This window comes from Gobius niger (assembly GCF_951799975.1).
Source record: "Gobius niger genome assembly, chromosome: 11".
NCBI lineage: Eukaryota > Metazoa > Chordata > Actinopteri > Gobiiformes > Gobiidae > Gobius > Gobius niger.
This window is the reverse complement of record NC_136862.1, coordinates 26,982,295-26,995,132: the sequence shown is the minus strand read 5'-3', so window position 1 is coordinate 26,995,132 and position 12,838 is coordinate 26,982,295. Positions and strand designations below refer to the sequence as shown.

The window sequence follows — 12,838 nt, the reverse complement described above, 5'->3', positions numbered from 1 at the left end:
CTGTGCAAATAAAGTTGCGCTGCATTATCAATCTTTTCAATCAGGTTAGTCTTAATACAAAGTTGCCCAAAATAATTTATTTCGAGCCTCAATTATGCGTGACGTGAAACAGAAAAAGAAACTAATTCATTTGTGAGCGTCCCAGTCTCTCTGCACATGTTTCATTTCAATTTGCAAAACACCGCCCTTCCGACAGAGTTCGGATCTCTTGATAAAAGACGCTTATCACTGGCTGCAAAAAAGAAAAAAGAAAAAAAAGAATTGCGCCTTGAGGGAAAATGGCTTCAAATAATAACATTAAAACCATAATTGATGAAGTTGGCTCCGAGCTCTCTGGGAGTTTAACAATACAATTTACAAATCAATATTTCATTAAGTGGGGAAAGGGTGCAGTGATTCTTGTTAATAAAAGGGCCGGCTGACTTTACTGGTTATTTTGGGAGGGGAAAAGGAGCGGGTAATTTTACGTTGCACCTGGCCCTGGTTCAAAAACACGCAGTGATGGTTTGGGGTGTTTTTTTATGGAGCGTTTTAAAGGGAGGTGGGGGGGAAGAGAGGCCGGAGGGGAGAGAGAGAAACTGAGCAGTGGGGTGATAAAATATTTGACATAAAAGAAGAAGGCTGTACTTCAAAGAGTAAAGGTGATGGTAAACAATATCTGCGAAAAAACAAAAAAGTATATGATCTGTTGGAACTCACTCGTTTCACTCAATGGAATATTATAATAAAAATACAATAAAAGATTCAAATTCAAGCTTTTCTCTTGGTGCATATTTAGGCGCTTTATTGACGGAAGATATCTCAAAAACAGGTGTCTTAATCGTGAGCGGGATGCCTGTCCTATTTCCCTGGAATGGGACAATTTTAGAATTTCATTTTAATTAGTGATTTAGTAATGCTTTTCAGTGAAGTATTTCCAATTTAGACTCGAGTTACTAAGGAGCTTATTGGATGTCAGTCTTAGTTGCTCTTGTGACGCTGCAACCTATTGGGGATTTCACCAGTGAGACATACAAAACTCATCTAAATGGATCTTATTCCTCACGTGGTTGTGTGGTTGTAGTTTCTTTCTTTTTTTTAACATTTTCTTCCATCGAATTTTTTGTTGGGTATTGATCACATTTTTGCCACACTTTCATCACTTTTTGTCACTTTTTTGCTGCTATTTTGTGGCTTTTTATTCACTTTTTCATCACTTTTTTTTAATCACTCTTCTATTGCTCTCTTGTTGCGTTTTCATCACACATTTTTGTCACTTTTTCATTGCTTTTTGGTCACATTTTTGTCGCTCTTTTGTTGCATTTTTATGCTTGTTTTCGTCTCGTTTTTGTTGCTATCTTGACACTTTTTGTCATGAAGCTTGCAGATTTGGGTGAAGCCAAACTGGAGAAAGTGTCCTAGGTTCAGTTGGGGGGGTTAAGAGGTTGAACAGAGCGGCTGCTTCAGTGGGGAGTTTCATGTCGCAGCTAAAAAAACAGCTTTTTTGAAATGAAGCCTAGCGTTAATTCAACCTAGGAGACTAATTTCAGCAGCACCTCCAGCCAATGGTCGTCTCCGAGAGGGCCACACCTCCACCTCAGTGATCAACGTGAAGAGGCGCACCTCCGGAGCAGCCAATCATCGCCCTCGGTCCCGCTTTAAGCCTCCAGCAATCATGGATCATTCGCTTCCCAGCTGTCTTGCCACCCACCTCCGCCCCTTCTCCACCTCTTCTGCCCACGGCTTCTCCCTGCTGCATCTTCACGGGTTTCCTATACCAGCACCAGTGTCCAGGCTCCGGGACATCCCTAACTCCAACCCGTTCATCCATACTGACTTTCATACAAACGACGATGTCTGCCGCCGGGGTCTGATCGCCAAAACTAATATACATGTCAATAAATCTTCCTAATCGCTGCTTATGTCTGTTTGAGTCTATCCAGGTTGAACCGACTTTTAATTAAAGCTGTGATATACAATTAAACTTGACCTCGACTAAAAACATGTACAATAGGCCAGGGTGAATGAGAAAAGGATGAACGTGCTAACACTGTCTCAGAGGCTTAAATGTGTCTGCGAGCTCTTTAAGATGATCACAGGTTTATAAATACAGCAGCGAAAGCGTCACTGACGAGTGTGTGACACGAGACACTGCCCCTATGCAGGAGACTTCACTTCATCTAGAGTCAGTGGATTTACATAACGATTGCCTCTGACGTCCGCGCTCGTGTCTCGTGGACTCGTACACGACAACAAACGGGAAAGATCATTATTAAAACAGGAAAAAGACAAAAGAGAGACATCCCGTCAGACAGAGCAATGGGGGGAATTTTAATATTCAAAAGAAAATTCGACAAAACGCCCGACTTCTGTTGTTATTTTGACATTATTTTTTCAATAAATTTGGATTTCATGCTAAAGTGTCAATCCAAATGAAGGATGACATTTAAGGCACTTGCTACTTTTAAGGGGAAATGTCGTGCAGTGGGGCTTTAATGAAAAAAGAAAGAAAATGAAAAGAAAGAAAAAAGAAAGAAGTTGAATTTCAATATTCAATTCAAAAGAAACGGAAAGTGTTAATCATGTATTTTAGCAAAAGGTTTGATTTTGAGAGTACGCTGTCTTCACAACACTATTAAACACTGAATAGTTGGTCACTTTATTATAATATTGGCAAGATTGTACTCGGAGTATAAATAAATGACTCTAGGAGTATGCGAGACAAAAAAGGTTGGGAACCACTGTTGTAGACAGGAAACACACACCCTGTAAAAGAAGGGAATGCTTTAGCCGTCAGTAAGAAAATGTCTAAATCCTTATTTGGCTACTATGCACAATGAGTGGTGCTTTTTTGTTGACGGATCTTGAGTCGTCTTCTGTACTGTGTAGTTGTAGAACGTTTCGCCTCTCATCCAAAAGGCTTCGTCAGCGACACTAAAGCTTCAGCTCAGCTCGCAGCCTAGATATAGATCACAGGGAGGAGTTTAGCTTGGGTCAGTCCCTCCTCTCTTAATGTCTTCTCTCGCCTGGAGGTGAACATCTTTGTAGTTCAGAGTTTTTGAAGTTCTGAAACGACCCAACTCACCTGGGTTTCAGTCTGAACGGTCCAAGCAGCGATCAGCTGAGTGTAGGGTTGTTCAGATTAAAACTCAGGTGTGAGCTAGGTTCTTAAGGCTTATAACTGCAAAGATGGAGATGAGATGTGAATAGCATTGCACCTAAAAGTATACGGTCATTTGGTTTGTAATAACATGACAACAAAGCTAAAATGACATTATCCACTGCAATGCCATTCCCGTCTTACTGCATACTCTGTCTTTTAATTATCTGCGTCTGTTCATCACTATTCACATGGTGTCCCCCTCTGTTTCACATGGGCCTATCCACGGAGGAATCCCTATCCAACTGGACAACGAAAACTGAAGGACTGGATGTTCTTCCGTGGTTAAATAAACTTTCTTTCTGTTGAGACATTTAATATGTGTTTTGTCTGTTATTTAGGCATAAGGTTAACGTTACTTTATTACTGTATTGTTCCCGTAGAGAAATTTGCTTGATACCGATACTGGGGGTTTGAGTCTCCCCATAAAAAAATAAAAACAGTACACCGAAGCATGCACCACAATCAACGTATCAAGTGCTACAATATAAATTAAAAAAAACAAAAAAAACAAAGTGCACTCAGTCATTCATTTGTTCCACAGGTGGATGGAGGTGGGAGGAAAATGGAGGTTGCCTTCCAGCAAAAATGACATGAAAATGTGTTGTATCTTTAAAGAAAAACAACTTTGTTTTTAAAGGCACCCTGTGTAACATTTTCGATTATATCGTTGCTAATGACCAGTTAGACACAGATAAAGCTGTTTTTGTAGTGGGTAATCAAAGAATGGATTTGGATGAGGACCAAACCTGTTTAAATCTCATATTTGGCTGCCTTTACTCGCCATCTCCATGGAGATGGGCTAGAGACGCGCCCCCTCCCAGTAAAGTTAGCCAGGTCTGAGGAGAGATGAGTCGCTAACATTGATTTGTCAATTTCTAGGCATTTTTTACTGATTTAAATAACTGTAATAAAATAAATGCTTGTATTTTTTTCTGTTTATTGGGTGAAAATGTTACGCGGGGTATCTTTAAAGTGAGGGTCAGTAGAGTGTTTTGTACATTGTATATTTCAAATTAATCAGACAGGAGACCTTTTCTTGGCTGCAGTTTCTCCGTTGGTTCTTGTCACATACTCAGTTACAAGGTTAGTTAAAAAACAGACCGTTCCCAAAAACTGCTGACCCTGAAACTGAAGAGGAAAAAGAAAAAGCAGGCTCAATGCAATGGTCATGGATGGATGTAAAACAGAAGTTACAGAGGCCCATTCAGTCCGAATTCTGAAGTTTATGTCTGTCAGAAGGGAGTGTGGAGATTATCCGCTGGGATTGATGAGCAGCACAGAACAACAGTGACACCTGCTGGAGGACACAGTCATTTATCTGTTGTCGCAGCCTTTCAGTGGTGGAAATGGGTCCACTGTATTTTTTGTCCTTGAACCCAAATGAAGTAAATAGAAAGTATTTGATCAATTATTTTATTGTTTTGTTTCTGTTGAGATGAATTGGCTCAAATGGTTTTGTACACTTGCGCACGTGTACACGTGTGCTGTTGTGTGTAAAAAAACGTTCTTAGATGGGCTTGAGTTTTCCTCTGCTTGGAGATGGAAAGAGTGTGATCGACCTCCACCTGCTGCTAGAATGGTTAAAATAAGCAAAAGGCGTCATTGAAAAATTAAGATTTGGTCAGGGAACATAAAAGGGTAGGGCTGAACGAGCATGGTGCAAGTCAAAGTTCCAGGTTCATTATGAAATTTATTAAGAAAAGCTAGTGTTCAACCAGATTCTGAGTAGAGCAAGGGAGAAGTATTTTTCAGTAATTATAGCATGGTAACTCTCGTTACTCTCATGTTCTGTTTGCCACGGTAAGTGGTTGACGGTGTTATTTCTGGTCTAAGTTCTAGTACATGCAGCCTTGATGAACTACCAACTAGATTTTTAAAGTCTGTGCTGAGCAGTTTATCACAACAACTCATGCGTTTAGTTAAAACCTCACAGGAGCTTTCTCAAAGGCCCTAAAAACATCAAAACAACTCGAGTGGTTTGTGTCCTATCTTCAAGACAGTGTGGAGATTAGTAGCTGTGTCTCGCGCCGGATGGCATTGACCTGTGGGGTTCCCCAGGAGTCGATCCTAGGGCTCCTCTTGTTCAATTTGTACATGCTTCCACTGGGTCCATTGATATCCATTAACAACATGTCCTATCACAATTACACAGACAATACCCAGTTCTACGTTTCACTGACGGCGGGTGAACATGGGCCTGTAGATACACTGTGTCATTGTATGAGATTAGTGTGTGGATGCAACAACTTTCTCCAGTTAAATGCAGACAAAACTGAGACAATTGTCTTTGGCCCACAAAAACACAGAGGTTGTCATTGGTCATCTTGAGGCTCTTTCACTAGAACCAAAAAATCAAGGTAGAAATCTAGGGGTAATCATGGACTGAGACCTCAATTTTAACAGTTATATTAAGTCAATTATCAGCGGTTTATTACCAAACACTGCTAAAATAAAAATAAAAACATAGTATCAGACTTGGAGAGACTAATTCATGGGAATATTGTAACGGCCTGTTGCAGTTTATCCAAAATGCTGCTGCTCGAGTCCTAACAAGAACCAGGAAATACGACCATATTAGTCCAGTGCTCGGGTCTCTGCACTGGCTTCCTGTTGCTCAGAGAATAAACTTTAAATAGCTCTGCTTGTGTTCAAGTCTCTTCATGGTCGGGCACCAAAGTACATCTCTGATATACTGAAGCCATATGAACCACCCTCGGGAGGGGTCTCCTCGTGGTTCCTAGAGTGGTGACTAAACATGGTGAGGCTGCATTTCAGGTTCATGCAGCAAAGGTCTGGAACAGCCTCTGTGAGAGCGTGAAACAGGCCTCAACTCTATATTATGACTATATTTAAGCTGAAAGCAGGCTTATTTACTGCTGCCTATGGAAATTCATTATATAAATTGTAATATGTAATTTTAATATATACATATTTGTGTTTTTATATATTTTTATGCTGTATCAATTGAAGTCTTATTATGTTTTTGTTGTGTTTGTATTGTGTTTATGTGTTTTTGGTGTTCCCATGAGCCACATTGAGTGAAATGTATAAATAAATTTGCCTCTCCTTGCCTTGCTGCTGTGGATGCAGCGTGAGAGAACATCACAGTGGAGGCCTGCGGAGGCTAGTTAGGTCAGAAGATTCTCTCCTCGATGTAGGGCCAGAGAAAACATACACTGTGATGTAGAAAAGACTCTTTGGTCCAACAGAAATTGATGTCAGAATTTGTAAAAAGCACAATGACGTACTCTACTTGACAGCTTGACAACTATTTGTATTTGTGTGAGTAAAATGCCATTGGCAGAAATAGTTTTGAGAAATGTACTTAAACGTTTCAAAATATCAGTTCTGAAAAGAAATGTGCCAAAAAGACAGGGAGAAACTGTAAACCAGTTGAAAAAAATGTATTGGAGTAGAAAGTAGGCCTATGACACCTGCTCATAGGGTGAATTCAGGTCACGTGAGACATTTAACAAGCTGTTTTTTGTGTATTGTGTTCATTTTAATGTATTAATTTGAGAAGTGAATTACCTTTTTAAAAAGCTGCTGCCCCCTAAAAAGTATTCTTCCTTGGTCAGAGTCTGTGCAGGTTAGTAGGACAATTCATTCCAATGGAATTTCCCATTAAATGCGTGAGTTGGACGTGAAAGGATGCATTTAGAATGACCTTTTCCTATTTAGAAGACATTTCACCAAGGGCAGGACATGCCTAACCATTTTGGATTCAAGATGGCAGGTCTTCTTTATAAATCTAGCACAGATTTATTTTTTTTAACCCCCTGATGCCTGAATTTATTTCCAATTCTATTACAAAAATATATTATCAGTGTTTTTGCTTTCAAGCTGATGCTAAATTAAGTGGAGTCTTGCAGGAAGTGGTATTAGCAACACCCAGCGTTAAGGGGTTATTTCCCATTGACAACCAAGACCCTTGATCAACTTTGAGCTCATAATAAGTAGCTGTTCACACACTAAAAACAGTGATTCTGTCTTTGGATTATAGATCTTTTAATTTGCGGTTTGTGTGTCTTTCTCCTCCTTTTTCCTGATTTGCACCGCCTCCCTCTTAATATTTTAACCAGTTTTTACAAATGTGGATCTTCTTTTTGTTGCGACATGCTTGACCGTCCTTTGCACATTCAGATTAGTTTCTCAAGGGCAGTGTGTGCAGACACATCTGGGCCCAGACTCTTTGTTGAAGTGTAAATTCCCTGATCCCGAGGCTTCTCTGAAGTAATGTGCCGCTGATTTCCTATTTGCTTCTCAATGTGTTGCCTCAGACAGACACCGCGCTGACCAGTAGTCCGTGCAAAGGGGAGAAGGATAAGCGGAGGAATAAGTTTGCGTTTTTTGAGCCTCTAACTAACCGTGTCATAATGTCCTGTAACATGACCATGACTTGTACAGTTTAAATTCTGCGTGTGATGCTTGAGGTTTACTGCATATCTATAGTCCATACTGTCAGTATAAAGCAGCTACGGTGTTTATTAGACTTATTTCAGCCCCTTTTATTGACTAATTGGGACCTTATTTCAAATATTTCTGACGTGTTTTGAAGCCAGACACTGCTAGTCATAATTTCATTTAAAAAAAAGATTCAGAGGGGATTTTCGATGTCTCATTGTCTGTGTGTATAAACTAAACTAAATACAAAATGACTGAAAAATGAGTTGCCTGTAGGTGCTACTTTATATATTTTGTTTTGCCTGGAGTGTCTACCGTTAAAACGTGTCTTATTTAACAAGCAGAATTATGCCAATGTGCATGGTAAGAAAATTGGATTTTGTTTTTAATAGGATTAAAATGAGCGTATCCTATTGGCAGATTGATTTTCTTATTTCATGCTCAATTATCCCTACACATATCAGACAGGTCGAGAAACGAAATAAATATTCCATGAGTATGCGCCTAAACTAACACCAGCATCAATGAGGTGATAGGATAAAGGCAGGTGACATTACAATGTCAACCAGATCTTTGTTTTACAATAGCTAAAGTTAAAGGCCGTCCAACAAAAGTGTTTGACCTTTATTTTGGAGGTGACTTCATGTGAGATCATGAGAAGAAAACAAAATGAACTTTTTTTGTTTGATGTGTCTGGAACGTTTGTAACTTGCCACGATGCATGAGCCGTATCGTCCCCACCACTTGCTTTCGGACATTTCCTTTTTCCCATCCCATCTCCGTAATATTGCTCTCTCTGGTGTCCCCTTTGGAGCCGCAGATTGAGAAACAAATAGAAAATCAGAGGCACTTTACTGTGGACGAGCCGCGGGGCCCAAGTCATTTACTTTAACACAAACGCAGTCTTGGTCCCAGATGAGGTGTAGGCCTTAAAAGGATCAGAGCAGGACGCTGTGCCCTTCACAAAGTCACGCAGGCTCTGGTGACTGGAAACACAAGCGAAGTTTACCAAGGAAGATGTTTGCGCAAAAGAAAAAGTTCATCGAATGCCCTTTTTTTTAGCATAAAGGGGTTCACAAAACAGCCTTGCGTAACAGTCCAATGATTACTCAGTAGTCCAAGAGTCACTGAATAAACTTTACTCCATAGATTTTAATTGGAACTTGTAAATTCTCACACCATTTATTTAGCGACGCCATGTAATATTTCACCCAATAAACAAAAGCACTTTTTTTTAAAAATACAGACGCTTTTATTTTTTAAAACAACACCTCTCCTCCCCTCCTGGAACTGCCACCTTAACTGGTGGAGGGGTTTGGGCGTCCAAATGATCCTGGGAGCTCTGTTGACGGGGGGTTCGTGCCCCTGGTAGGGTCTCCCATGGCAAACAGGTCCTAGGTGACGGGTCAGCTCCTTGTGAGACCAACAGGCCCCGTAAGAATCGTAAGGCCGTCCTTTTGTGGACCCACCACCTGCAGGAGGATCCACAGGGGCTGGTGACCGACTCGGAAACGGAAAAGTGGAAGAAAATGGATGGATGGATGGATGGAACACCTCTCCTCTGACCTGGCTTTGGTTTTATAAAATGCCTTGTTATCCATACGAAAGTGATAAATTATAGAAATTAATATAAGTGTATTTTCTTGTTCATGTCAAAACTTTACAAATTTAAATCTCCAAATATGTTTGTAGAGATTGGCTGAATTTCTGAGGCAACAGGTTTAACCCCAGCGGCAAATGTAGGGAGCGAAAAATAAACTTTTACTTTAATCATAGTTGCCTTGTGTCATTTATCCCAATTAAAGAACTGAATAAATACACATTCTTACCAACTTACTGTTCGACATCCATTCCTTTTATTTACATTCACACATACAATATAAACAGCAGATATCGATTACACAGGGGTTTATAGACTGTGGATAATGGTGCGCCTCTTGAGTTCATCAACGTAATCTTTGGCGGCATCAAAGCTCGTCCTCTCCGTCTTTGCTGGCGGCGGCCCCTCGACCAGTTTGACGAAATAATGGCAGTAAACCTTGTCCATGATCCCGAACATGCCTCTGCCGTGGTACCGGATTCTCTTCAGATATTTCCCTTTTCCGGACGTGGATTCAGCTGGAAAGCAGAATATGAAATGGATGTTTTTATTCAAAGATGTCAGAATGTCAAATGAACGTGCTTCTTCTATTACTAGATGGGGTGAAGGACACTGAAGTGGGGGTCACAAGAGGATATTGAGACAACTCAAACTCACCTACATACAGGTTGGACTTATACTCGACATTGTGGTTTTTGACGGCCATGTCTTGAGCTTCAAGAAGAACCTATAAAAAAACAAAAACAAAATCCTGTTCATTTATTACACTTTAACTTATCATTCAATAAACGACAGATAAACGCTACAATTTTGGGCTCAATATTTATCGTCAGTACATTTGTTTGCATTTCCCCCATTTTGCTAATGTAATACTTTGTTTATTAGCTAAAGTAAGTTGTGTCTCATTGTCTTTCATGTTCATTGTGGGACATTTTAAGATTAAGTACTGTTCGAACAAAGCTTAACTGTCATTTTTAAGTTTTAGAGTTAGTTTCTGTAGCATTAAAAGGTCTTCAACAATATTGGTTATTGCGATAGTTTCATGTCTCATTATATTGAACTTCAGATTTTGTTATCGTGACAGGCCAAATGACACGTTTATAAAACAATATAAAAAAATAATTTAAAAAAAGCCCAGTGTTTATACAGCATTAAAAGTAACATTCTGAACCACTGTCCTCATTCGCAGATCTAAACTGCCCCCTACTGGATATGCACAATTACTACACCCTCTGGCTGACAAGCATTTTCAATTGAAATGATTGAAGCATCAATCATTCATCATTTAGTTCACATTGGAAATGCATGAACTACATTTCCAATCCCACCTACAGATTAATTAGAGAAACTGGTTCATTATTCTATCGTCTGCCGTCACTTATAATCCTGCGTACCTCTTTCATGAACTTGGCTCCTTTCTTGTCATTAAACTCCAGTTGGGCGATCGCTTCATCGATGCTCAATCCTTTGACCTGTAGAGAAAAAAGATAATTAAAATTGGCTCCGTTTTTATTAAAAATAAATAAATAATAATAATAATAATACTGAGACTGAGATTATTTTACTTTTCTTTAAGAACTAGGATCTTATTCTAGAAGTTGAATGACAGGGGAAATCGAAGGACACGGGTGTCGGGAGAACATGCAAACTCCACAAAGAAAGATCCCACCCCAAATAATGCACATGTATTTTAAGAGCAAAATATTATTTTATAAAGGAAGAAAAAGATAGTTTCTTAGTTAATTAGAAAGTATACTCACCATTGTGGCTAAATACCACAACTTGTCTTTGCTGTATTTGAACTGTCTTTTGCAGTGGTAGATTTCCTGCACACAACATAATTTTCATCAACGTCATTTTAGGGAAGGCAACTGTATTTCTCAATGTATATTTTAAACTATGTCCTCTGTTTTAATATGTAAATAAGATATTTTGTTTGTAAAAAACCCACCGCTGGTCTACGTGGTTCACCCGGCAGCTGAGGAGGATAAACTTTACGGTTCTTTTGTTCCCATCTTGGCGCCTCCAGCAAAGCACTGGTGTGCAAACATGACAACTGCTGTGGTGCGGCAACCCATGGAAACCTGAGCAGAAATTGTGAAAGAAAATACATTAATTGTATTAACTCTGGATTTCAAAGAAAGTAAGGTCATGACTCTAGAGTCGAGCAGTCTGCTGGACGCCAACAGCAAAATTGCCATTTTAGGCCAAAGCAACTTCAAAACAGGTTTCACTCGCCTTTAGCTTTGATTATGGCACTCATTACCTGCATTATTGTTTCAATTAAATTCCAGTAAGTCACAAAATGTAGTTCCATCTAGTAATATTGTATTGACGGGAGATTCGGATCGACGTCCAATGCTCCCTGAAGCACCCTTTAACAATGCTGCTGAACACTCTGGGATAATCCCATAGAACAGGGGTTCCCAAATTGGTTTAAACAACGTAAACAACTTGGGAACCTCATTGTATAAAGTTATTGCCTCTTAACCCCTTAACTCCCACTTGAACCGAGCACATTTTCTCCAGTTTCGCTTTACCCCAGTCCAAAAGCTTCTGGAAAAAAGCTGTGAAAATAGCAACAAAACTGAGACGAAAAATTGATGAAAAAGTGGCAAAAATGTCACAAGAAATTGACAAAAAATGTACGTAAAAATGACAAAAATGTGACCAAAAAATTGACAAAAATATAACAAAAAAAACAAACAAAAAAAACGACAAAAATGTGACAAAAAATGACCAAAAAAATGACAAAAAAGTTACAAAAATGAGTTGAATACCCAACAAAAAAATGATGGAAAAAAAATCTGTTGACGTGAGGAAAAAGATCCTCTCGGTTCAGGCCGGAGTTAAGAGGTTAAGCTACATTTAGGGCAGAACAACATTTTAAAATCAAATGAATATGTATGTACCCAGTTTAATTTGAACTATTAAATGGATTTCACAAATTATATTGTTTTATACTGAAAGTTAGGCATAGTATAAACACTAATTAAATGTATAGACACTTTTCAGTGCACAAGACCTATTTACATCACAATAAATATGGACATACTGTTAGTCGTTTCTAGCAATCACAACAAAATCATTGTGATGTAGATTATTCTCTCAACAAAGTTGACCATTTTATAATTTAGACGTAGATAATATGCAAATTCCCCTGGCGGCTTCAAAACAGTCCAATAGCATTTCAAAACGCACACAATTTTGAAAAGCACTGAGGTTTATGTTCACGTGAAGTAGTTGCCCGTCCTTCTGAATGCTAAAGCTAAACCAGCCAGCAGTGCTGTGATTATAGAACAATTTACCCTGTACTTACCGTGAAGGAAACAGGTTCGGTGTCGCCCTTATAAAAGCTAAACCTGTGAACATTAAAAATATGTAAAGACGTTGATATTGTATCATAAATGATCATTATTTTGTATACAAAGGTTAGGCAGATTTCTCACCGCGTCCTGTCAATGCGGTCGCCATGTTGTTTTTCACGACAATAAAATCGTATTTACGGTGGAAATGTTTACGCTGACTATCTTCTTTTTCAGCATAAAGCTGTGCACACGAATCAATTGAGTGTTATTAATAAATGAAAATCCTATGTCCGTTCATTTTATTTCAGTGAACTATCCGATTAATTGAAAATAAAACGGAATATTTTCTTTCTGTCCCACGTGAGACACCGTATTCATCTCCGG

General features: G+C 39.1%; 1 protein-coding gene across 1 annotated transcript; it reads right to left on the bottom strand.

Annotated features, from left to right (window-relative positions):
* Nucleotides 1-9,367: 9,367 nt before the first annotated feature.
* mrpl22 (mitochondrial ribosomal protein L22) lies at nt 9,368-12,667 on the bottom strand. The gene is made up of 7 exons (XM_079566091.1): nt 12,596-12,667; nt 12,466-12,508; nt 11,098-11,230; nt 10,907-10,972; nt 10,541-10,618; nt 9,804-9,873; nt 9,368-9,664 (listed from the first exon to the last, which is right to left on the bottom strand). The coding sequence occupies exons 1-7, from the start codon at nt 12,618-12,620 to the stop codon at nt 9,456-9,458; spliced, it is 624 nt and encodes a 207-aa protein (XP_079422217.1). The 5' UTR covers nt 12,621-12,667; the 3' UTR covers nt 9,368-9,455.
* Between the last annotated feature and the right edge of the window lie 171 nt (nt 12,668-12,838).